The 25,305-nt window shown below is 38.8% G+C and overlaps 1 protein-coding gene across 2 annotated transcripts in view; it reads left to right on the top strand.

The window, feature by feature from the left end:
• Window positions 1-25,305, top strand: part of THADA (THADA armadillo repeat containing) — a 360,995-nt gene that overhangs the window by 10,827 nt on the left and 324,863 nt on the right. For both annotated transcript variants that reach the window (XM_066267026.1, XM_066267025.1), the window contains exons 8-15: window positions 1,274-1,461; window positions 4,849-4,943; window positions 5,835-6,055; window positions 7,353-8,059; window positions 11,352-11,503; window positions 12,406-12,561; window positions 13,252-13,374; window positions 18,271-18,394. In XM_066267026.1, coding sequence (XP_066123123.1) covers window positions 1,274-1,461; window positions 4,849-4,943; window positions 5,835-6,055; window positions 7,353-8,059; window positions 11,352-11,503; window positions 12,406-12,561; window positions 13,252-13,374; window positions 18,271-18,394 — 1,766 coding nt within the window. The remainder of the gene's footprint in view (window positions 1-1,273; window positions 1,462-4,848; window positions 4,944-5,834; window positions 6,056-7,352; window positions 8,060-11,351; window positions 11,504-12,405; window positions 12,562-13,251; window positions 13,375-18,270; window positions 18,395-25,305) is intronic.

Genomic DNA, 25,305 nt, shown 5'->3' with positions numbered 1-25,305 from the left:
AATGATGCCATAAACATTGGAGGGCAAGGATCGTTTGACTCTCTATTTTCAATTCTTTTAGTCATATACCTAGGAGAAAAATGCAGGATCACATGGTAATTCTGTGTTTAGCTTTTTGAGGAACCCTTGTATTGTTTTCCCTGACCTATGTTTTCATATTATCACTCAGTGTTCTGCTCTGTTGATGATAGGCTGAGAGGAGCAGGTTAGGAGCTGGGACCAGTCAGGAAGCTGTTGTCATAATCCAAGAAAGAGATGAAAGTGGCTCAGCCTGGACTGGCAGTAGATGTGGTCTGATTCTGTAGCCAGAATTTCTCTTTGAAGGAAGGTAGAGCCACCAGGATGGAATGAGGACGAAAGGAGTCAAGGATGATTATAGAGTTTTTGTAAGATGCAGATCCCAGCAAGTGGTGCACATCTGGAATTGAAGATAAGTTCATGCAGTTGGAAATGTCTGTTAGACATCCAAGTGAAGATATTGAGGAGGAAGCTTCATCTTCAAGTCTGAAATTAGAGAGGTCTGTGCTGGAGATAAAAATTTAAGAATTGTTGCCTTGGCCGGATAGCTCGGTTGATTAGAGTGTTGTCCTGATGCAAAAATTGCCAGTTTGATCCTCAGTCAGGGCACATACAGAAACAGATCAATGTTCCTGTCTCTCTCCCTCTCTTCATCCTCTCCTCACCCCTAAAATCAATCAATAATTTTTTTTTTAAATGGGGAATTGTCTGCATGTCGCTTGTAATTTAAAGCTAATGAGCCAGATGAGATCAGCATCAAGGGAATGAATTCAGTGGACAAAAGATGAGGACTAAGGTCTGAGTCATGGAGAGTTCTCACATGAAGAGGCCAGAACAGGTGAACTAGCCAAGGTGTCTAAGGAGGAGAAATTGTGAGTAGGAGAAAGTGCGGGAGAGCCTGGCATCTGAGGAGCCAGATAAAGAAAGTATAGCAAGGTTGAGGGAAGCATTCATGTTCATAAATTGTGTTATTCCAGTTTTAATTTATTTTTTACTCTAAAAAAGAGACGTTAGGTTAGTCATTGGCTGAGAAGGAGGGATATGTTGAGGTAAGTTAAGATTATTGAAAGTTTCTAATACATGTCTGCATAATTGGAATGTTCATGGGAATGGAAGAGAAAGGCATAAATATCTGCTGTAATCTAAAATTGATTTTGGCCCTTTGATTGAGGAATGTGTTATTTTGAAGAGGAATAGAAATGGAGACATTTTTATTTGACTTCTCCTTTGTAATAATGCCTTTTCTTTGTTGTAGAAAATTTGCTGGAAATCATATTGTTCAAACGCAGCTGATGAATGACTTATTAGTAGGCATTAGAGTTTCAGTAATGTTAGTTCAGAAAGCACAAGGTCTCCAGAGAATTCATTTGAAGATTTCCAGTTCTCCCACATGGCAGAGTATGTGTGAATTGCTGAGCATTTTTACCAAGTTTTTAAATGATGGTAAGTGTAAAAACATACGAATGAAGATTATAGTTGCCACTGAGTTTTTGCGAATAATGATATGAAATATATGATACTTAACAGAGATATAGAACTTCTCCCTCAGCCCCTTGAAGTGGGGAAAGGTCTGGGATTACAAGGTTTTAATGCTTTTTCTTTCAAATATACCAATTTAGTAAGGGATAAGGTCGATGCACTTTTCTAAGTATGTGTATATATATTGTATTATATACAAAGAAGAAAACCTGACAGTCTTAGTGTTGAAAGGCCACAGACTTTAGATAGCAAAAGAAAATTCTTGAGAAGAAATTTCCAAATTTAGAAAGAAGATAGGGAAAGGGTGGTATATATAGGGGGTCCTCTGGTTACAACAGTCTTGACAAACAACGTTTCAAGTTTACAAAGCTCACTCCGGTAAAAACTTATAGAAATTGAGATGTGACTGTGTCAGTTTACCTCGTTAGTGTCATACTTAAGGACTGTGTGGGCGAACTGGTTTGGTTGCACGCAGAGGAAGGACACTCAATACAGTGTACCATACAGTAGATCTATGTCCTTTTCCTTTTTCTGTGGCTTAGTTGTGTTTTTATGTTCTAGATTTTGATTTGTGTTTTTATGTTCTAGATTTTAATTTTACAACTGTGTTGGAAAAACGTAAGTGGCTTAGGCTAGGAAGTGTTTCGGCTTACACCAAAATTCAGTTACGTCACTGTTTGTAGGAATGGAACTGTGTCGTAACCCGAGGACCCCCCAGTACTTTTCTCCTTAGCAGTAGGCATTATCTTCAAATAATGACAGTAGTCATTGTGGGGCTGGTCATTATGCCTCCTTATAGCTCATATGTTGCTTCTATCCATATGAACTATACCAAATAATGAGAAGACATGTCTTTTTATGAAAGTATTCTAACTAATAAATTAAAATAAAATGATAGAATTAGAATATCACCATTTTGTAACCCCCAATGAATTGATGCATAAGCATCAGTGGCTGCTAACATTAAAGAAACAACCAGAAAACACGTGCCCCATGGTCTTGCTTTTACCCCCGGTATTCTTCCCAAAGGGATCGAACTTGAGCTGGTTGTGTCTCTAGGTCACCTGCCAACTCACAGGCATTATAGAGGATGGGGGAACATGTTGAACTGTACCAGGAGTAAACAAATGTGATATCCGGATTATGGGAACCTCAGCCAGCAGGTCTGAAAGCCAGGGTTCTTTCACAGGAAATGGTAATAAAAAGGGGCAGAGAGTGCACATGTAGATGAAAAGATACTTAGATATCACATTTTTAAAAAGTGCACAAGACTGAGCTATAGAGTTTAGGGCTGCACATTTGATTATTAAAGCTATTTTTTTTCTTTTTTTTTTTTGTATTTTTTTTATGTTACCTGTATTTTATATTACAATAAGATCAACAAAAAAGTGATACTTAACACAAGTATCCACATAAAAAGTTATATTACCTTGTCATCCTTTATCTCCCATTCTGTATGTTAATGTGAGTATGAATATTAACAACACTAATAGGATCGCTCACAACTCTTATTTGTAAAGAGTAGTAACTAACTCTGGTTTTGCTAGGCTGATGGCAAACAAATAGTAAACTCATTGTTTATATGTTTTTAACCCTGGTGACTAGTGGAAGTCCTAGTCAGATTGTCCTATTAGTATTTCTTTTTTGCATAGGGTCTTGGATAGGTATTAAAAGGAAAGTAAAGTTACTCTTATTTATTTATTTATTTTTTTGCATTTTTCCGAAGCTGGAAATGGGGAGGCAGTCAGACAGACTCCCGCATGCGCCCGAACGGGATCCACCCGGCATGCCCACCAGGGGGCGATGCTCTGCCCCTCTGGGGCATCGCTCTGTTGCATCCAGAGCCATTCTAGCACCTGAGGCAGAGGCCACAGAGCCATCCTCAGCGCCTGGGCCATCTTTGCTCCAATGGAGCCTCGGCTGCGGGAGGGGAAGAGAGAGACAGAGAGGAAGGAGAGGGGAGGGGTGGAGAAGCAGATGGGTGCTTCTCCTGTGTGCCCTGGCTGGAATCGAACCTGGGACTCCTGCACGCCAGGCCGACGCTCTACCACTGAGCCAACTGGCAGGGCTCAAGTTACTCTTATTAAAAGATAATTCACAGACATCTTTTCTGAGGATATTTGCTTTTAAAAGAGAAATTTGTTAAATCTAAGGAAAATGACTAATTGGTGAAGTGCTGAGAAGACGTGATTTAGTATCAGGCAGCCTCTTTCCTGAAAATTTGATTACACCTAATCAATACTGTTTTCCCCAGGATTTAAAAGCTTCATGTATCAGTAGAGTGTTTAGCTGCAAGCAACAGAAAACTGAACTTCAAGTACTTAAGCAAATATGCCTCTTGAGCTCCTTTCCACAAAATGAGAAGTTCAGAGCAAGTGATCCAGAATACTGTAGGCAGTCTAGGACCCACACATCTGCCTTTCTGCTGGGCCATACCCAGTGTGTTGGCTTTCACCCACACGCTTGTTGCCGTATGACTGCAATAGCTCAAGACAGCATGTCTCTAAGTCAGGAAGGAGGGCTAGTTGCATCTTTATTTTTAATTAGGTAAATCAAAAGTACCCAAGAAATATGTGCTTACATCCCATTGGCCTGAACCCTCATATGGCCACCTTAAATTGCAAGGAAGAGTGAGGAAGCAGTTGTCTTGCCTTTGACTGGGCACATGGATAACTTAAAGCCATAGTTCTATTAATATGGATAAAGGACAGAGTGGATAATTAGTAGGTAACTTATAGTAGGTATTATTCTTTCAACAAATTAAATAATTCACCATATTATTTAGTATACCTTCTGACAAACCAGAGGCTGTTAGAGAGAAAACAAAAATAAGATAGCAAGTCAAGATTTTTGGGTACAGTGCCAATGACAGCAAAGTTTGTAATGAACACTAATGCAGGCTCCACACAAGCCCTGAAATCACTAAGAAGAGGTAATCTCATGTGGAATACAGGCATGCACAGGCATCAGTGGCGGGGAGGACACAGATGCTGCTGCTGCTAGATGTGTTGGGAGGCTGTAGGTGGAGAGGAAGAGAAGATGTTGGAGGGGAGAGGAAGGAGTCACATTTATTGAATGTTTATATGTTGTTCATAAAAGCCTTTGTGTTCATTATTCATTTATACTTTATAACAATTGTGCCAGATAGGAGTTATTCTTCCCATTTCACAGAAGAGAAAGTTGAGTCCCTGGGAGGTGAAGTAACTTGCCCAAGGCTTATTCACCTAGGAAGCAGTCAAGCCAGATTTTGCACCCGGACTGTCTCACCCTGCAGCACTTGTTTTTCCACTGTACCAGAGCAACCATCATTATTTAATACTTCTGTCTCCTTTTTTTTTGTTTGCCAAATAGATGACCTCTTACAGACAATTCAGAGCACATCTGGATTAGCTGTTATTCTTTTTATTAAGGCTATGTTTCATCCACCTGAAAAGATTCCTGATTTGGTGAGTGCATCTCTTTCTTAGAATTGTACTTTACTGATAATTTGACACGTTTTTAAACTATTTTAAAGAAGTGAATTAAATTTTTTTGCATAGTCAAAATCTTTCTGATGACATTTTCTCTGATATATAAGAGACAGTTCCAAAAATTCAGATAAAGCAGAAAGAACACAACAGTTACTTATAAATCCATCTCACAAAGATAATCACTAGCAACAATTTTTTATGTAAATCCTAGTTTTTTCTCATGCTGTTATTCTGTTGTCTCAGTATCATAAAATATTTGTAATATTAAAATTATGCAGATTAATATACAGACAATATAGCAGTAACTTTTTAATAAATGTTTTTTATTAAGAATAACACAAATATTATATTTTAGATGGGAAGCATACTAGAATCAATTGTTCAGTGAATTTGATTATTTGGAAAATACAATATAATTTGGTGATTTGGGCCACGAGCCTTGTATTACTATTGTACTAACAGTTTTATTCTTTGCTGTATTATCTAGAAACTTATTTTAGCTCTTTGCCTGACTTTCTACAAAATAGATGGCATCATTCTCTGAAATCACACAAAGTAATTATTGGATAAAATTAAAAATTTTCTTTCTAAACCACTTCTTAAAATCATTAGTTAAGCTCAGCTACCAGCAGGTGGCGGTGTGTTGGGCTCTATCAGTACATACATTCAAACCAGCAAAATGCCTCCTGTACTGAGATTTCTTTTCCTATTATTGTAATAATTTTAACACTTGTGGCTTTTTCACTTTAGATTCATTTATTTTTTTCATAGGATGTTTTGGGGAAAGAGGATTTGGGATTTCTATTTTGAAATATGTCTGAAAAGTTTCAGAGGCTTTGTATGTATTAGCTCTGCTCTGTTTTTCAGGTTAGTAGTTTGCTTCTCCAATCAGTGGACTGTGCGAACATCCCGGAGTGGTTTCTGAACTCCTGCAGGAGCCTTTGTTGTGCCGATGTCTCCGAGTCAGCTCTCTTATTCCTGTGTCAGGGCACACTCACCATGTTGGACTGGCAGAATGGGAGGATGGGCCCGAGTGGGGAGGCCCTGCTCTTGGATACGGTGCATGTTTTGTTCACCTTGAGTTCACAGTGAGTTTTGATGCCGCTGTCTCATATTTTGTTTTGCTTGTCAGACATTTAAAAGATGGCAACTGAGCCAGTGTACTTAGTAATTCAGTGAAACATGATCAGGATGATCCTAAATTAAAAGGGAGTGAAGTGGGTATGGAAGTGAAACAAGAAAAAAATGGGGTGATGGGAGAAGGTTATAGAAATTATTGGTGCAGGTTAACCTGTAGTGCAGTGGTCCCCAACCTTTTTTGGGCCACGGACCGGTTTAATGTCAGAAAATATTTTCACGGACCGGCCTTTATGGTGGGACGGATAAATGTATCACATGACTGAGACAAGCGTCAAGAGTGAGTCTTAGACGGATGTAACAGAGAGAATCTGGTCATTTTTAAAAAATAAAACATTGTTCAGACTTAAATATAAATAAAGCGGAAATAATGTAAGTTATTTATTCTTTCTCTGTGGACCGGTACCAAATGGCCCACGGACCGGTACCAGTCCGTGGCCCAGGGGTTTGAGACCACTGCTGTAGTGAACATTTCTAAAATTAATTTTACTGTTCCTTCTCTGATGCTCGCATTTTTAAAAACCTATAAAAGTTTTTATATGTATAGTGCTTTATAGTTTATGAACAGCTCCATCATATTCACTGTGGTCCTCACATGTCTAATTGATAGGATAAGAAATCTAATTTGTTGACTGGGTGAAATGAATGTTGTAGAAAAGTCTGTGCTTTTAACCTAAGACAGCGGTTCTCAACCTGTGGGTCGCGACCCCTGCGGGGGTCGAACGACCAAAACACAGGGGTCGCCTAAAGCCATCGGAAATACATATTTTATTTAAAAATGTATTGTATAATAAATATGTATTTTATGATGGATTTAGATTAATTGAGATATAATTTACAGGTTTGTTTTTTTTTGTTACAGAAACAGGATGGTGCAACTATCACTGCAATCCATTTTAGAATATTTCATTACCCCCCAAAGAAACCACGTTCCAACTAACTTCCCCCACCTTTAGCCCTTTAATATGTTTTAAAATACTGTGAAACAGTCATCACAATCAGAATAATGAACATTTCCTATCACCCCAAAAGATTCCTTGTGTCTTTTTTGGATTGTATTTTACAAGATGAATAGATTTATATACAAATTTGAAGTCTGTTTTGGCCTTGTTTATAATTTCTGTTGTAAATATTATGATTTAATTTTCTGATCATTCTTTCTATTTTATATTTTTAGAGTTTAAATAATTATAAAATGAAATTTCTTTTACTAGTCACTTTATAATAATATGGCTCATTTTTCTTTAGGATCAAGGAATCAACTCTGGAAATGTTTCTGTCTAGAACTTTGGCATCTTGGACTAATTCAGTCATGTATGTTCTTGAATCAAGTTCCCCAAGCCTAAAGGACAGTGTGAATGGAAATTCAAGCATAGTTAGGAGACTTTTGGAATATGTCTACACCCACTGGGAACATCCACTGGATGCTTTGAGACACCAAACCAAAATTATATTCAGAAACATTCTCCAAATGCACCTGCTCACTGTCAAAGAGTCAGAGTTAGAAAAATCAGATTTGGCTGCTGATCGTTTCGTTTCTGAACTGACTGAGAGTCTTCTGCAATTGGAATGGCATATTAAAGGAAAATACATAGGCCTTGGTTGTTTAGTAGATTGCGTAGGAGTTGAACATATTTTGGCATTAGCTAAAACTATTCCTTTGCAAATCTTAGATGTGATGGGGGACCAGTCACTGGTACCTTATGCAAGCGACCTCTTAGAAACCATGTTTAAAAATCATAAGAGTCATTTGAAATCCCAGGCTGTTAACAGTGCTTGGATTGATGAGTGGCATGAGACTTGGGTTTCTCCTCTCCTTTATATACTGTGTGAAGGAAATCTGGATCAAAAATCTTATGTGATTGATTATTACTTGCCAAAATTATTGAATTGCAACCCTGAAAGCTTAAGCTACATGGTCAAGATTCTTCAGACTTCCACGGATGCTAAAACTGGTAAGAAAATGAATTTTTGTTTTAGTAATTTCTAGTTAGGGTTCTTTTTTTCCTCCCATTGATTTGAGTGGGGCGGGGAGGGAGGGAGCGAGGAGAAAGAGAGAGAGAGAGAGAGAGAGAGAGAGAAGCATCAATTCGTTCCACTTAGTTGTGCACTTATTGGTTGCTTCTCATACGTGCCCTTACTGGGGATCAAACCCACAATCTTGGTGTGCTGGGATAATGCTCTGTCCATTGAACAACCTGGTCAGGGTCCCTAGTTAGGATTCTTTTTTTTTTTTTTAATGTGACAGAGACAGAGAGAGGGACAGTTAGGGACAGATAGGAAGGGAGAAAGATGAGAAGCATCAATTCTTCCTTGAGGCAACTTAGTTGTTCATTGATTGCTTTCTCATATGTGCCTTGATGGGGGCTACAGCAGACCGAGTGACCCCTTGCTCAAGCCAGCGACCTCAGGGTTTCAAACCTGGGTCCTCTGTGTCCCACTCCGACGCTCTATCCACTGCGCCACCACCTGGTCAGGCACTAGTTAGGATTCTTAAGTGTAGTTACTCTGGCAGGTGTTGACTACATACAAATTTAAATGTTACCATTTAAATAGTAAAGGAGGCTATTAACAATAGAGATTTTAGATCAAAACCAATGTTACTATACACAGCTAAATAGAGTGTTTTGGCTGAAGTTATTTCTACAAGCTAAGGCATGATTCTAGTTATGATTATGAGGTTTATTTTATAGTAGTCCCTCCTTCACTGTAGGCCGGGGATTACATTTGAAGACCCCCAGTGGATGCCTGAAGCTATGGATAGTACTAAACCCTATATATACTGTGCTTTTTCCTATGCATACATACATATGATAAAGTTTGTTGTAAACTAGGCAATTTCATGGACAGAAGAGTTCTTTTTACTATAGATCTTAGTAACCTCAGCATATAAATTTTTTTTTATTAAGTCAAGACCTTTTACTTTTCACTTAAATAAAGTACTTTATGGCTTCTCTTTGGCACACCTGAATTGCCAGCATCAGTATTCTTTGCTTTGGGGCCATTATTAAGTAAAATAAAGGTTACTTGAACACAAGCACTGGGATATCGCAACAGTCATAACTGAGTTGTCCACTAAGTGACCACAGACAGATAGCGTATATGGTGTGGATATGCTGGACAAGGGATGATTCATGTCCTAGGCAGGACAGAGCGGGATGAAGTGAGATTTCATCATGCTACTCAGGAGACTGTGCAGTTTAAAACTTGTTATTTACTTATTTGTTAAATTTCTCATTTAATATTTTTGGATTGGGGGAACTATGGTATTAGCTTTTAATTTATTTTACCAAGTTCTTATTTGTTATTTGATTGTCAGACTGGAGTATAAATTTGTGTTTTACATGATTTGCTTATTGAAGTGATCAAAACAGTAATTAAAAACTGTTTTGGCAAGATTAAACAGGTAAATTGGCAGTGGCGAGTGTTTGCCTCTGGGAAAGAGACAAAATATTTAGAGGCATGACCGCAAAAAACAGCTGTCTGTAATAATTTAGAATAGGAGTAAACACTCCATGGAAACTCAGTAACCCCAAAGGAGTCACTGGATTAAAACACAATTCAGTAATTAATATGTAAAATTATGATTCTGACTCATCATGCAAGTCTTAAAATTATTATATTCTGTTTAACAGAGCAGGAAAATGCTACTCTACATCACATTTTAAGAATATTTGCAGGCCCTGGCCGGTTGGCTCAGCGGTAGAGCATCGGCCTGGCATGTGGAAATCCTGGATTCGATTCCCAGCCAGGGCACACAGGAGAAGTGCCCATCTGCTTCTCCACCCCTCCCCCTCTCCTTCCTCTCTATCTTTCTTTTCCCCTCCCACAGCCAAGACTCCATTGGAGCAAAGTTGGCCTGGGCGCTGAGGACAGCTCCATGGCCTTTGCCTCAGGTGCTAGAATGACTCTAGCCTCAACAGAGCAACAGCCCAGATGGGCAGAGTATCACCCCCTGGTGGGCATGCTGAGTGAAGCCTGGTCGGGTGCATGTGGAGTCTGTCTCACTGCCTCCCTGCTTCTAACTTCGGAGAAATACAAAAGAAAAAAAAAAAAAAAGGAGGAGGAAGAAGAATATTTGCAGCTGGCCCTGGCCAAGTGGCTCAGTGGATAGAACCTTGTCCTGGTACACCAAGGTCCCAGTTTTAATCCCTAGTCAGGGCACATATGACAAGCAACCAGTGAGGGTACAACTAAATGGAGCAACTAAGTTGAACAACTAGTCCATGCTTCTCTCTCTGCCCCTTCTCCCTGCCCCCTTCCTCCCTCTCTGTCTCTCTCTCTCTCTAATCAATGGGGGAGGATATTTGCAACTAAAATAATTTAAAACATTCAGTACTTCAAAGTAACTATGAGATAGCTGAAAAGTCTGATTCCTATACAGAAAAATAAGTCATTATAATTTTAATAATTGTTCTTGCCTGTTTGAGAAGCCATCTGAAGTTCAGGATTCATGAATGTGTTCTGAAGTAAGGCAGGATTATTTTTATATCAAGGTGCCCTGTGGGCCAGAGCTGTTTGTCCCCTTAGTGATGACTGATGTCATGTTCTTTGTGAGCCTCCTTTTATCTTTACTAGGGAGGAGCAATAACTCCAAAATATGTAGGGAGGTCTGGTGTTCATATTTATATTAAGAAAATTTTTTTAGTGATTGATTTTAGAGAAAAAGGAATGGAGGTGGAGAGAGAGAGAGAGAAAAATATGGATTTGTTCTAATTATTTATGCATTCGTTGGTTGAGTCTTGTATGTGCCCTGAACAGGGATGGAACCTGCAACTTTGGTTTATCGGGACGACTCTAACCAACAGAGCTGCCTGCCCAGGGCCTCAATGTTTATTTTTAGAGAAATAAAACACTGAAATGTTTTTCCTGTTTTTGGTTGAAGGTCATTTTAGTTCTTTTTATTGTTTTAAATAGTTCTCTACCTGATTATTTTTCTGATTCACTTCTAGATTTATTTTCTGTCAAAGAAAAAGTAAAAATATTACCCCAAAATTCAGATTTTTTTAAGTTAACAATAGAAGATTACACCTACTTGAAATTATTGACTCAAAAACTGTCAAATCTTTTGAGTGATGATTCTTTTATAATAGAAACTTCAACTCATGCTAGAATTTAGTTTAGAATGTGATTTTTATGTTTTGAAATGTTAATTATAAACATGAAAATGTGGTAGTTATTACATAGAACAATATTGATCTTGGTTATTGTACTTTTGAAACGAGAGCGATTTTTTTCCATCCTCAGGGTCTTATGATAGTAGAGGGGCTCTAGGAGCTTTGATGGCATGTCTGCGAACAGCTAGAGCTCACGGCCATCTTCAGTCTGCGACTGATACCTGGAGGAACCTCGTGTCTGGTGCAAAAATAAAGCAAGGCTTAATTCATCAGCACTGCCAAGTAAGCAAACAGAATGACTAGGAATTCATGCATGCAGTAGACTTATTTATTTAGCGGTCGAAGACAGAGGCCCCTATGTTATGCCCGTCACTGTGTGAAGGGGTCCACAAGGAAGGTAAATAGAGAATGAAAAGTAAAGACCTTCTCTATGTACTCAGGCTACATAGTGTTTAGTTGAAGGAATAAGAAAACTTGCATAAAACAACTAGAGACTCAGTTGTTCAGATACAAGAGTGTGTTTATGCATAAGGACTTGGGAGGCTCAGGAGAAGAGACTGATTAGAGCATTGGTGGCTGATTAGGAAGTGATGAATGTGATTAGGGGAGAAGAAGCCTTGGAGCAGCCCACAGAATGACAGACAAGGATGGAGGGTGATTAAGAACATTGTTTGGCAGGAGTGGAGTGTTTTGTCCCTTTTATGGAAGCCTACAGTTTTAGGCTGAAGGCTTCAGTTTTCATTCCGTTGGTAATGAGACCAGAGCCTTCAGCAAGGAAGTGAAATTAATATAAACAGAGATGAATGTACAGAATGGGAGCAAAAAGAAACCAGGAGACCAGGTAGATGTGCCTGACAGTAATCAAAGAGTGAGGTCGTGAGGTCCTGAGTGAAGTGGTCACTGAGAAATGAGAGTCAAAAAGAGTGAAGGGGGACATTACCATTGGAATAAGAACCTTTAAGATTGTTTACTTTAATAAATATCCAACTTACACATTTAATAAAATTTTATAGGACATAACCACAGAGTCTTTGGGATGAAGAATCTTTCTGAAGAACATAAGGGTAAACTGAGGTTTACTGTTTGTTTTTTCCTGTGGTAGCCTATGTAAATACACACGTCAAGTGGTTTAGGCTTTGCTTCTTTCATTAACGATTAACGTTTTATTGCTTGATGTGTTTTAGGTACGGATAGATACATTAGGCTTGCTTTGCGAAAGTAATCGAAGCACAGAAATCGTCTCCACAGAAGAAATGCAGTGGATTCAGTTCTTCATCACATACAATCTTAATAGTCAGTCCCCAGGGATGCGGCAGCAGATCTGCTCTCTTCTTAAAAAGGTAGACTCTCTCATCAGAAAGTACGGGGAAGTGGTGGACTTTGCTCTGGAAATCAGTTCTCAGAAGAGCCCAGATCCTGGGAGGGTGTAAGAATAATGGTCACGGGCTTGGAGTACCACATTGCCTCCTGACCCTTCTGAGATTCCATGGAACAGTTTACATTTACGATTAAAGTCCAGAGTGAAAAGTTCTTTCATTGGGTGTAATAAATCAAACTGGAGCTCAGGAAAAAAAATCTAGCGTTTTCAGGGTGTACGTTATTTTAAGAAAACTTTGTTAAGAGGAAGAAGGATGCCCTTGTACTTTATAGTTTCTTGAAGTGCCTCATGAAATAGTCACTATTGAAAATTCAACTTGAATTAATCACATAACACATTTAGGGGTCAAGAATTGGTAGGGTATAGGAGTGATTATATCATCTTTGGGTTCATGCTAACCTAAAGGAAATAAAACTCCAGTTTAATGATGTTTATTCTGATTTGCAGTAATATATTGTTTTTGGTTTTAAAAATGTAAATGCAACTTTTCTGTGGAAAATGAGACGCCATGTAAATATTGAGTTTAAAAACCAGTACAGTATTTGCCTGAAGTTTTAGCGTAACGATTTTAGCAAGTTCTTCCTTTGTCTTATACGCTGACGTTTAAGGTTAACCTGGCTCACATATGCTTCCTTTTTCTTTTTCTCAAAAGTTGTTTTGTAGGATACAGGAAAGTTCTCAGGTACTTTATAAACTGCAACAAAATAAATCCAAATGTGAATCAGGAAATGAATTAACCGAACAGCACCCTTCTGTTTCTTTACAGCAGTATAAGGTAGGTGGTATATTTCTAGACCTACATATTCTTTTTTTTTTGTTTGTTTGTTTGTTTTTAGTGAGAGAGATAGAGAGTGACAGAGAGAGGGACAGGTAGGGACAGACAGACCTGAAGGGAGAGAGAGATGAGAAGCATCAGTTCTTCATTGCAGCACCTTAGTTGTTCATTGATTGTTTTCTCGTATGTGCCTTGACTAGGGGGCTCCACCTGAACCAGTAAGCCAGCAACCTTGGGCTCAAGCTAGTCACCATGGGATCATGTCAGTGATCCCCTGCTCAAGCCAGTGACCCTGTGCTTAAGCCGGATGAGCCCACGCTCAAGCCAGATGAGCCCATGCTCAAGCTGGTGAGTGCATGCTCAAGGTGGATGAGCCTGCACTCACGCCGGCAACCTCAGGGTTTTGAACCTGGGTCGTCTGTGTCCTAGGCCAATGTTCTATCCACTGTATCACCGCCTGGTCAGGCTAGACCTATAGATTCTTAAGAAACTCAAAACAATTATGAATATGCATTAAAGGGAAATAAATGGAATCTCTTGGTAAGTAGTGTTCCTGTGCTTTCTTTCCTTCAAGCTGTGTTTTACCTATTCCTACTGGTGCTTTTGTACTTCTCTTATGGGACTAGTGCTGAACTTCATATCTGTTGGAGAACAACATGAATGAGTTACCCTCAATGTTTACAGCTCTTGTGGGCCAGATGAATTTAGTTCTTTAACAAATGGATAATTGCTGGCCCTGAACTCCTCTTCCCCTCCCCAGGGTAGAAGACTGCTGTCTGGGTCTGGTTCCTTTATACTAACATGATGCTCAGTGGCTAATGGTAGTGACTCCTGACCCGTGGTCCAGCTGTGGAAGTTTCTGTCTATTCCATTTTGGAGTGAGTTTGAAGAGTAGAGCAGGCTTTAGGATATGGTGTTAATGGGATGGATGGAATCCCAGATAGAGCAGCCCCAGTCTGGAGCAGGGCTTGACAACCTTTAATTTCTGTCCATCAGAACGGAATGAGCTTTTCACCACTGGTTTCTTTTTTTTGTGTATTTTTCCAAAGCTGGAAACGGGGAGGCAGTCAGACAGACTCCTGAATGCACTCGACTGGGATCCACCCAGCATGCCCACCAGGGGGCGATGCTCTGCCCATCTGGGGCGTTGCTCTGTTGCAACCAGAGCCATTCTAGCGCCTGAGGCAGAGGCCATGGAACCATCCTCAGCGCCCGGGCCAACTTTGCTCCAATGGAGCCTTGGCTGTGAGAGGGGAAGAGAGAGGCAGAGAGGAAGGGGGAGGGGTGGAGAAGCAGATGGGCGCTTCTCCTGTGTGCCCTGGCCGGGAATCAAACCTGGGACTCCTACACACCAGGTTGATGCTCTACCACTGAGCCAACCGGCCAGGGCCTCATCACTGGTTTCTTACTCCATGTCCTCTCAGAAGTAGACACTTATTATCTTCTTCTTTTTTTTTTTTTTTTTTTTTTTTTTTTATCTTCTAAGACCCAGATAGAGGACAAGGTTCAACTTTTTTTTTTTTTTCATTTAGGGAAACAAGAGTAATGATGCATTAGAGCCGTAAAATACTCATCACTTATTTTAAACATTGTGGATGGGCCTTAGTTTTCAATTTTGCATTAAAAGATAAAAATTATCTAAAGAAGAATATTTCTATAGAAAGACTGAAATCAGCTTCATCTTTGTAAAATGCCATTAAGGAAGATTGGAAAGATGTGCTTAAACCTAAACTTTAAGCATATAGGTTTAGTCCTAATTCTGCCATTGATTAGTTGGTTTACTTTATGGGTCTCTTCAACTCTATGTGGGATTAGTAACCTCTGTAAAAAGGTTTGTTTTGAGGATTAAATGTAAAAGCTCTTTGTAAACTGTAAATCACTCTAAAAAGCCTTGCTGGGAATCATTAAAAGTGTTAAGAGTATGTATTGAGCACTTGCTGTGTGTGTGGAACAGATATTATTTTTTCTGAGATCATTTCTAGGTGATCTAAGGAAACATTTCTTTTGCTTCTTTTTGCAAGGGGTAAAGTGACATTTGTCTAGATTAGTTACTGAGAAACACAAAAGCTATTTTGTGGATTGACATTCTGAATTTTCATGTATGCATGTTTTCTTAGTTTGCACTTATGGGTATATATTTTTTGAAAGCTAGTCTTTAGAGTTAATCTGAATCAATCTCGTGGTTCTTGTATTTTCTTCGTACTGTAGTCACATGTGGCCTTGGAGGTTGCAACTTGGGCAGTATATTGTCAACCTCATCGTAACAGTGGATGTCATGCAATGTGTGGTATAGGTTCAGAGCCCGTCAACAGACTCGGTGCTGGGGGAAAAGAGGAGGCTGTTAGTTGGAAAAGATGTTGTCTGGTCTAGTGAAGGAGATTGTTTCATATCTAAATAACTGTTATCAATAGCTATAATACTTTCAAATTTACAAAATGCTTTATATCAATGTTCTCATTTAATCTTTATTAGCAAGGCTGTGAAATAGGCATTATTATTCCCATGTAAAGGTGAGAAAACTGAAGCTTAGAAAAGCTGAGTAACTAACTACCTAACATCTCTCAGCTTGTAAGTAATAGATCTGGATTTGCTCTTGACTCTAAAATCTGATTAGTGTTTTTCTCTTAGTACCAGCTTAAGTGAAGGTCTGGAGGTAAGAAAGTATAGAAAGAATTTGGGGAATGGTGAATCCACTGATATGAATGACATAAGATACTGAGGGGAACAGAGAGGGTGAGTGATGGGAAATGAGTTAGTAAATCAAATAGTTTTGAATGCTAGGCCAAGGTATTTGGAAGTCTTACAATTATAAGATTATTCTTAAAGGTTGAGCTTGTTGTCCTTTAATGTGAATATTATGCTACTCATTTATAATTAAAACTAGTTTAACTAGGATATTTTCAGCAACTACCCTATTACTTTGAAATCCAATAGAACTAATAAACTAATAAACTCTTATTTAGCACCTATAAGGGCCTACAAGATAAATCCCCAAAGCTGTATGTCCTTGACCAAAGAAGTGAATGCAGGGATCCTGTCTAGAGTCATAGAGATTAGAGCAGCTTTCATCTGCTCAGTTACAAATATGTGTCATTGGGGTATGCAGTTCACGAGATGCTTTAGAATCACAACTTTTCCTTATAACTTTTCTCTTAGATCTTACACAGAAAAAAAATATTTTAATTAGAGGGAGGAGATTTTATTCTGGATAAAGTATTTCCCACTTTGCTTTTTGTTTAAAAATTGCATTTTACTAAAAATTTTTGTTTTTTATCATTTCTATAAACAATGGTAAAACAGGAATCTATCTCAAAAGACACAACTGAGTAGTTGGATTTTTTAATGAATGAATTATGTCATTATACCCCAATTTATCAAATATTACATTTATCAAATTTATCAGATAGTAGATATTAGATATTTCTCTGGTCACTTGAAGGCTTAAAATATATTCATCCCTTTGATGCTTGAATGCCTCTCATGAAGAAATCAATATTCATACAGTTTTAGCATAAGTCAGGGAAGAATGGATTTGTTTTTACTAAAAATATGTATTTTTTTCTTGTGTGAGGTACAATAGAAATTGTACTCGTAGACTCTACAAAACTGGAGTTCATTAAAGTCATGATAGCTCATAGTCAAGGGTGAAAATCAGAATTGTCAAGGGAAGTAAACATCTAGCATTGTTTTTTAAAATTTTTTTCTCCCTTAGTTAAAGGGGAAAACAAAACCACTCTTAAAGGTGATACTTTTACTTATTTATTTTTATTTTAAAATTTTATTTTTTTAATTAACATTTCTTTTTTATTTAGACAATTAATTTTAACAGAGTGACATTGATTAGTTAGGGTACATAGATTCAGAGAAAACATCTCCAGGTCATTTTGACATTTGATTATGTTGTATACCCATCACCCAAAGTACATAAAGAGCACTTTATGAATTTGACTCCAAAGGCAAGGGAAGTGAAGGCAAAAATAAAGGAATGGGACCACATCAGACTAAGAAGCTTTTGCACAGCAAAAGAAACTGACAACAAAACAAACAGACAGCCAACTGAATGGGAGATAATATTTTCAAACAACAGCACAGATAAGAGTCTAATATCCAAAATATACAAAGAACTCATAAAACTCAACAACAAACAAGCAAACAATCCAATAAAAAAATGGGAAGAGGACATGAACAGACACTTCTCCCAGGAAGAAATACAAATGGCCAACAGATATATGAAAAGATGCTCATCTTCATTAGCTATTAGAGAAATGCAAATCAAAACTACAATGAGATACCACCTCACACCTGTTAGATTAGCTATTATCAACAAGATAGGTAATAACAAGTGTTGGAGAGGCTGTGGAGAAAAAGGAACCCTCATTCACTGTTGGTGGGAATGTAAAGTAGTACAACCACTATGGAAGAAAGTATGGTGGTTCCTCAAAAAATTAAACATAGAACTACCATATGATCCAGCAGTCCCTCTACTGGGTATATACCCACAAAACTCCAACAAAACACTGGTATGTAAAGATACATGCAGCCCCATGTTCATGGCAGCATTGTTCACAGTGGCCAAGACATGGAAACAACCAAAAAGCCCTTCAATAGATGATTGGATAAAGATGTGATACATATATACTGTGGAATACTACTCAGCCATAAGAAATGATGACATAGGATCATTGACAACAACATGGATGGACCTTGATAACATTATACTGAGTGAAATAATTAAATCAGAAAATACTAAGAACTATATGATTCCATACATAGGTGGGACATAAAAATGAGACTAGGGGACATGGACAAGAGTGGTGGTTGCCAGGGGAAAGGTGATACTTTTAAGATAACCTATTGTGAGCTAACTCAGTTTTGCTTTTTGTAATTTATTTTTAGAATTTCATGTCATCCATTTGCAACAGTCTTTTTGAAGCATTGTTTCCTGGCTCTTCTTACCCAACTAGATTTTCAGCTTTAACCATTTTAAACTCAATAGCTGAAGTTTTTCCTGTCCCAGAAGGTAAGTTTTCAATAATGCTCAGGAAAGTATTTTTTTTCTTACAAAACACATACTTTTTCAGCATTGTGTTTTACTTGACTTTTGACTTGTATTGTTTTTCTAGGTTCTTATGGGAGGTTTTATTCTCACTATATAATTATTTTTTTTATTTTTTTATTTTTTGTATTTTTCTGAAGCTGGAAACGGGGAGAGACAGTCAGACAGACTCCCGCATGCGCCCGACCGGGATCCACCCGGCACGCCCACCAGGGGTGACGCTCTGCCCACCAGGGGGCGATGCTCTGCCCCTCCGGGGTGTCGCTCTTTTGCGACCAGAGCCACTCTAGCACCTGGGGCAGAGGCCAACGAGCCATCCCCAGCGCCCGTGCTATCTTTGCTCCATTGGAGTCTCGCTGCGGGAGGGGAAGAGAGAGACAGAGAGGAAGGAGAGGGGGAGGGGTGGAGAAGCAAATGGGCGCTTCTCCTGTGTGCCCTGGCTGGGAATCGCACCCGGAACTTCTGCATGCCAGGCCGACGCTCTACCACTGAGCCAACCGGCCAGGGCTCACTATATAATTCTTAAGTGGATATAATTAAATTTGTCAACAAGGAACATGAGGAAGAGAAACTATAGTTATTTGCCAATCTAAAACTACAGTTTTCACAGACTGTGCTTCTTATGAGAAGAGCTGCTTTTCTTACTGTGACCTAATTTCTAAGTTGTTGTTCCAATATAGTACCCAATCTGTTCTTTTAAGTTTTAAAAATTAAAAAGAAAGATAGTTTCTCTTGTGTATAACATTCCTCAGTGAGTCTGTGTGGTTAAAATGTGGTTTCCCTTTACATGCTGTTTGTTTCATAAGTCTCGATCTGGTTTCAGAAAGACTAGAGGAGGATATCATTTCCAAGCATTCTGATTAAGGATGGCCTTTGTTTCTTCTTCTGCGGGATACTCAGAGAGGCCGAACATGTAACTTCCCTTGGAGTTTTTTTCTTTTTATCCTTTTTGACAAGACATGGTTCTTTTTATCCTCGTGTATGAGTTTATGTGTGTTTCAATATGGATTTTTTGTTGGTGCTCAGCCTTTTTTGTCTGTGGTCAAACAGAAAAATACCCTGTTCAGCTGCTTTTTTGGAAGGAGCGGCCAGAGAATCAAGGAACTTGACATTATAGTTGGATTTTTTTGTTTGTTTCTTTAAATCTTTAGGCAAAGTATAATTTTTGTAGCTGGGAATAGAGTTATTTGATATTAATATAGATTTGCTTCATTTGAAGGAAACCATGTTTTTCAAGTTTTTATATGAAAAAGTTTCAAACCAAGAGCAAAGTTCAAGAATAGTTCAGTGCACGACCGTGTACCCTTTGCCTAGATTTGTCACTTGTATATATTTCGCCATACAGTAAGTACTCACTTAATGGCGTCAGTAGGTTCTTGGAAACGGTAACTTTAAGTGAAACAACGTGTAACGAAACTGATGTTACCACAGGTTAACTGATCTAAACAAGAGTCAAGTTTCTGCAGCGTACTTTGGTCACAAAAAGAGCACCAAGCCTCTAGATAAAAACCTAAAACACTTCAAATATGAAACATTGAAGTAAATGTTAGATATGCATACATTTAAGAAAGATTAATAAAAACCAGTGAGATCATTCTTTTCCAACCCATTTACTCCAACCAGGGTCTCGGATGGCCTGAGTCCATCCTAGCAGCTCAGGGCACAAAGTAGGAACCCACCCTGGACAGGACACCCTTCCTTTGCAGGTCGCACTCACACACACACACACACACACACCCACACACACACCCACACCCACACCCACACTTACTCAGGCTGGGACAGTTTAGACACACCAGTTAACCTGATGTGCACATCTTTGGGAGGTGGGAGGAAGCTGGACTACCCATAGAAAACCCGTGCAGACATGGGGAGAACTTGCAGACCACACAGAAAGTGGCCCTTGCCAGGAATTGATTTTCTTTCCCTTCATCAATGTTTTAACGAAAAGCTGTTGAAAGAAATGATGTTACAGAAAAACCTACCATATTTGCTTTATCTCTCTTTTATTAATATTGTAACCATAACATAATGATCAAATTCAGGAAACTTAATGTTGACATATGCTATTGCCTAATATACAATCTATATTCAGATTTTGCCAGTTGTCGCAATTAGTGGCCTTTTAATGTTTATTTTTTAATATTTATTTTTTTAAGTGGAAGGAGGGGAGATAGAGAGACTCCCGCATGCACCTTGACTGAGATCTACCTTGCAACCCTCATTTGAGGCTGATGCTCAAATCAGCTAAGCTATCCTCAGCGCCTGGGCCGACGCTCAGAGCAACTGAGCCACTGGCTGTGAGGGAGAAGGGAGAGAAAAGGGGGAGAGAGAGGGGAAGAAAAACAGATGGTTGCTTCTCATGTGTGCCGTGACTAGGGATTGAACCCAGGACATCCACATGCAGGGCCAACGCTCTATCCCCTGAGCCTACTGGCCAGGGCCAAGTGGCATTTTTTAAAAAAACATTTTTTTTCTCTATAATCCAGGAACTAGTCCAAGATCATACATTGCGTTTCTTTGTAATGTCTCTTTTAGCCTCCTTTAACCTGGAAAGTGTCTTATTTTGTGATGTTAACGTTTTGGAAGATGTATATCAGTCTTACAATTTCCTCATGATTTCATTCAGGTTGTGCATTTTTGGTAGGAATACTGCATAGGTGATAGGATGTTTTTCTCAGGGCATCAATAGGAGGTACATAATGTTGGCTTGTCCCATTATTCATGATGAAAAATTTGATCACCTGATGAAAGTAGGTGTGGGAGCTGAAAAATGACCTCCAAAAGATATCCACATCAAACTCTTAGTACCCATGAACGTGAACCTTACTTGGAAAAAGATTCTTTGCAGATGTGATTAAGTTAAGGATTCTTTTTTTATTATTCAGTGAGGAGAGGGGAGACAGAGACAGACTCCTGCATGCGTCCCAACTGGGTCTACCCGACAAGCCCATAGGGGCAATGCTCTACCCATCAGGTGCATTGGTCCGTTGCTCAGTGACCAAGCTCTTCTTAGTGCCTGAGGCAGAGGCCATGGAGTCATCCTTAGCACCTGGAGCCAGCTCGCTCTGATTGAGCCATGGCTACAGGAGGGGAAGAGAGAAGTGAGGAGGGGAGTCGAGAAGCAGATGGGCACTTCTCTTCTGTGCCCTGATCAAGAATCGAATTCAAGACATCCACACGCTGGGCCAATGCTCTACCACTGAGCCAACTGGCCAGAGCCAACTGGCCAGGGCCAACTTAAGAATCTTAAAATGAGATAATCTTGGATTATCTGGATGGGCCTAAATGCCATCACAAGTATTGTTATTATAGAAAGACAAAGGGAGATGTGAAACAGAAGAGTCAATGTGCCAGTCTCTACGTATTGAAATAATATGGCTACAAGCCATGGAATCCTGGCAGCCCCCAGAAGCTGACAGAGATTAGGGACAGGTTCTCTCTTTGAGCCTCTGCAGTGAGCGTTGTCCTAATAACACCTTGATTTTGGACTTCTGGCTTTCAGGACTGTGAGCTACCAAGTTTGTGGTAATTTGTTAAAGCAGCCATAGGAAATGTGTATAGGAGCACCCATCAGTTTAGAGAATTTCAGTGGTACTACAACTGAACTTTTAAATTAAGTTTTATCTAAGAACAATTGCTTATCCAATTAACAAATGTACATGTAAGGTAGTAGAGTTGCACCTAAGAGTAGGGGAAGTAATGCTAGGCTGAATTATACTAGTAATTTTTCAACTGAGAGAGTAGTTTAATCTATTTAGATGTACATTAAAAGTGAAAAACCTGAGTCATCTTCCTAGTGAATGAATCACATATAATTGGTCAGTGACTGACTTCACAGTATTTATGTTAATTAAACAACTTGGGGGAAATGCAAATCGTGCACACCATACTATACCCATTAAAGGAGGCTAAAAAAGCATGGCCATGAAATACAGGTTGGGAATGTAAGTTATTCTTGATCTTTATCTCAAGAACTTTAATGTCAGTCTTTATATTACTTTATAGTTCTGTGAGTTGGGATTAGTCAAATGGTTTCTGCCTTCCTTCAAATATGTCCTGGTTCAAGAAGAATAAGCCACATGCATCTTTCTTACTCAGAATAAAGGATCACAGTATTTATGGTCAAAAACTTGATTCCACAATTGGATTAAAGGAGTTGATTCAGCAAATATTTATGTAGTACCATGCTTATTCTATGTCAAGCAGCCAAGGATACGCAGCATACAAAACAAAGTGCTTTCCAGGTTTGAGCTTATGTTTTAGTGAAGGGAGTCAGATAGTAAATTCCCAAGTAACACATGGAATTTCAGAGGGGGATAAGTACTATGAAAAAGTAGTTCAAGAAGAGAAGGGGAGGGCAATATAGACGGCCCGGGAGGGTGGCAGTGCTGTTTCATACAGTAGTCTCAGAGAAGGCTTCAGATTTGAGCAGAGCTCTTAAACAACCAGTGGGTAAAGAAGAAATCACAAGAGGAATTAGAAAATACTTTGAAAGGATTGAAAACAAAAACACAACATACCAAAATTTATGGGATGAATTAAAGCAGAGCTCATCGGGAGATTTATAGCTATGCATGCCTGCATTAAGCAAGAAAAAAGGTCTCAAAGCAGTAATCTAACTTTATACCTCAAGGAATTAGAAAAAAGAAGAGCAAACCTTACTTAAAGCTAGCAGAAGGAAGGAAATACAAAAGACTAGAATGGAGATAAGCAAAATGGGGTACAGAAAAACAATACAGAGACTTAACAAAACCAAAAGTTTTTTGTTTGTTTTGTAAAGATTAACAAAGTTGACAAAGTTTTGGTTATACTAAGAAAAAAGAAAAAAGGCATAAGTAACTAAAATCAGAAATGAAAGTAAGGATATTTCTACTGACCTTACAGAAATAAAAAGAACTATAAGACAGTGCTATGAACTGTATTTCCAATAAATTAAATAACCTAGATGAAATGGACAGATTCCTAGAAACATAAAATTACTGACTCAAGAAAAAATAGAAAATTGAAACAGACTGATAGCAAGTAAAGAGAGTCAATAATCAAAAGCCTGTCAGCAAAATCCAGGAGTGGCTTCACTGGTGAATCCTACCATAGATTTAAAAAGAATTAACATCAATCCATCTCAAACTCTTCCAAAAATTTAGAGAGCAGGGAACTTTTTATGAGGCCAGTAGTATCAGCCAGACAGATTCTACAAGAAAAGAAAACTATAGGCCAATCTCCCTTAAGAATATAGATATAGAATTCATTTTTTTTAAAGAGAAAGAGAGGTGGGGGAACAGACAGGAAGAGAGAGACGAGAAGCATCAATTCTTTGTTGCAACACCTTAGTTGTTCATTGATTGCTTTCTCATCTATGCCTTGACTGAGGGGCTCCAGCCAAACCAATGACCCCTTGCTCAAGCCAGTGACCTCGGGCTCAAGCTAGCAACCTTGGGTTTCAAGCCGATGACCATGGTGTCATGTCTATGATCTCATGCTCAAGCCAGCTACCCTGCACTTAAGCTGGTGAGCCTACACTCAAGCAAGATGAACCCATGTTCACGCCAGCAACCTTGGGGTTTTAAACCTGGGACCTCAGTGTTCCAGGCCAATGCTTTATCCACTGCGCCGTTTGGTTAGGCTAAAAAAATGTATTGATTTTAGAGAAACATTGATTTGTTGTTCCACTTATTTATGCATTCATTGGTTGTTTCTTCTATGTTCCCTGACCAGGGATCAAACCCATAACCTTGATGTATCAAGATGATGCTCCAAACAATTGAGCTACCAAGCCAGGACCTCACTGCAAAAATTCTTAACCAAGTACTAGCAAACCATATCTAGCTGCATTTAAAATATATTGTCAATTTGCCTGACCAGGTGGTGACACAGTGGATGGAATGTCGAACTGAGAAACAGAGGACCCAGGTTCAAAACCCTGAGGTGTCCGGCTTGAGCACAGCGTCGCTGGCTTGAGTGTGGGATCATAGACATGACTCTTTGGTCGCTGGCTTGAGGCCAGACATTGCTGGCTTGAGCCCAAAGATCACTGGTGTGAAGCCCAAGGTTGTTGGCTCAAGCACAAGGTGTCTGGCTTGAGCAAGGAGTCACTCACTCTGCTGTAGCCCCCTGGTCAAGGTACATATGAGAAAGCAATCAATAAACAACTAAGGTACTGCAACAAAGAATTGATGCTTCTCGTCTCCCTTCCTGTCTGTCTGTCCCTATCTGTTCCTCTCTCTGTCTCTGTCACAAGAAAAAAAAAAATATATATATATATATATATATATTATCAATATAAGAAACATCCAAACCTTTAAGAATTTTTATGAGTTTATTTGAGCCAAACTATTGACAATTTCCAGGAATCAAAACACAATGGATTGAGAAAATGCTCCAGAAAATGGCACAGAATTTTGTTAACTTGTGAGTTAAGATTAAAGTGAAAATCCACTGATTTATATTGAACAACCTTCCTCAAATTAAGCATAGGATTATTTTCAGTCACTTTCAGAGGTTAATTTGTTAAATGCTGTTAAATGTTCTTCACATTCTGCTAGGAAACCCATTTTTTGCCATAGTGTTGTGTCTTGATCTTAGAGTTAAATGAATTCAGTGACTAGTATTATTTTTTTATAATAGTTTTTCTGTTCATTTCTTGGTTGCCTGAAATTTGTCTTTCTTTGAGAAGAGTTGAGGAAATGTATTTAGTTTTTTTGTTTGTTTGTTTTGTGTGAGAGAGACAGACAGGAAGGGAGAGAGATGGGAAGTATCAACTCATAGTGTGGCACCTTAGTTGTTCATTGATTGCTTTTTCATATGTGTCTTGACTGGGAGACTACAGCTGAGCCAGTACCCCTTACTCAACGAGCAACCTTGGGCTTAAGCTT

The sequence above is a fragment of the Saccopteryx bilineata genome, chromosome 3, assembly GCF_036850765.1.
Source record: "Saccopteryx bilineata isolate mSacBil1 chromosome 3, mSacBil1_pri_phased_curated, whole genome shotgun sequence".
NCBI lineage: Eukaryota > Metazoa > Chordata > Mammalia > Chiroptera > Emballonuridae > Saccopteryx > Saccopteryx bilineata.
Note: the sequence above shows the minus strand (reverse complement) of the source record. Positions and strands in the feature narration are given on the sequence as shown.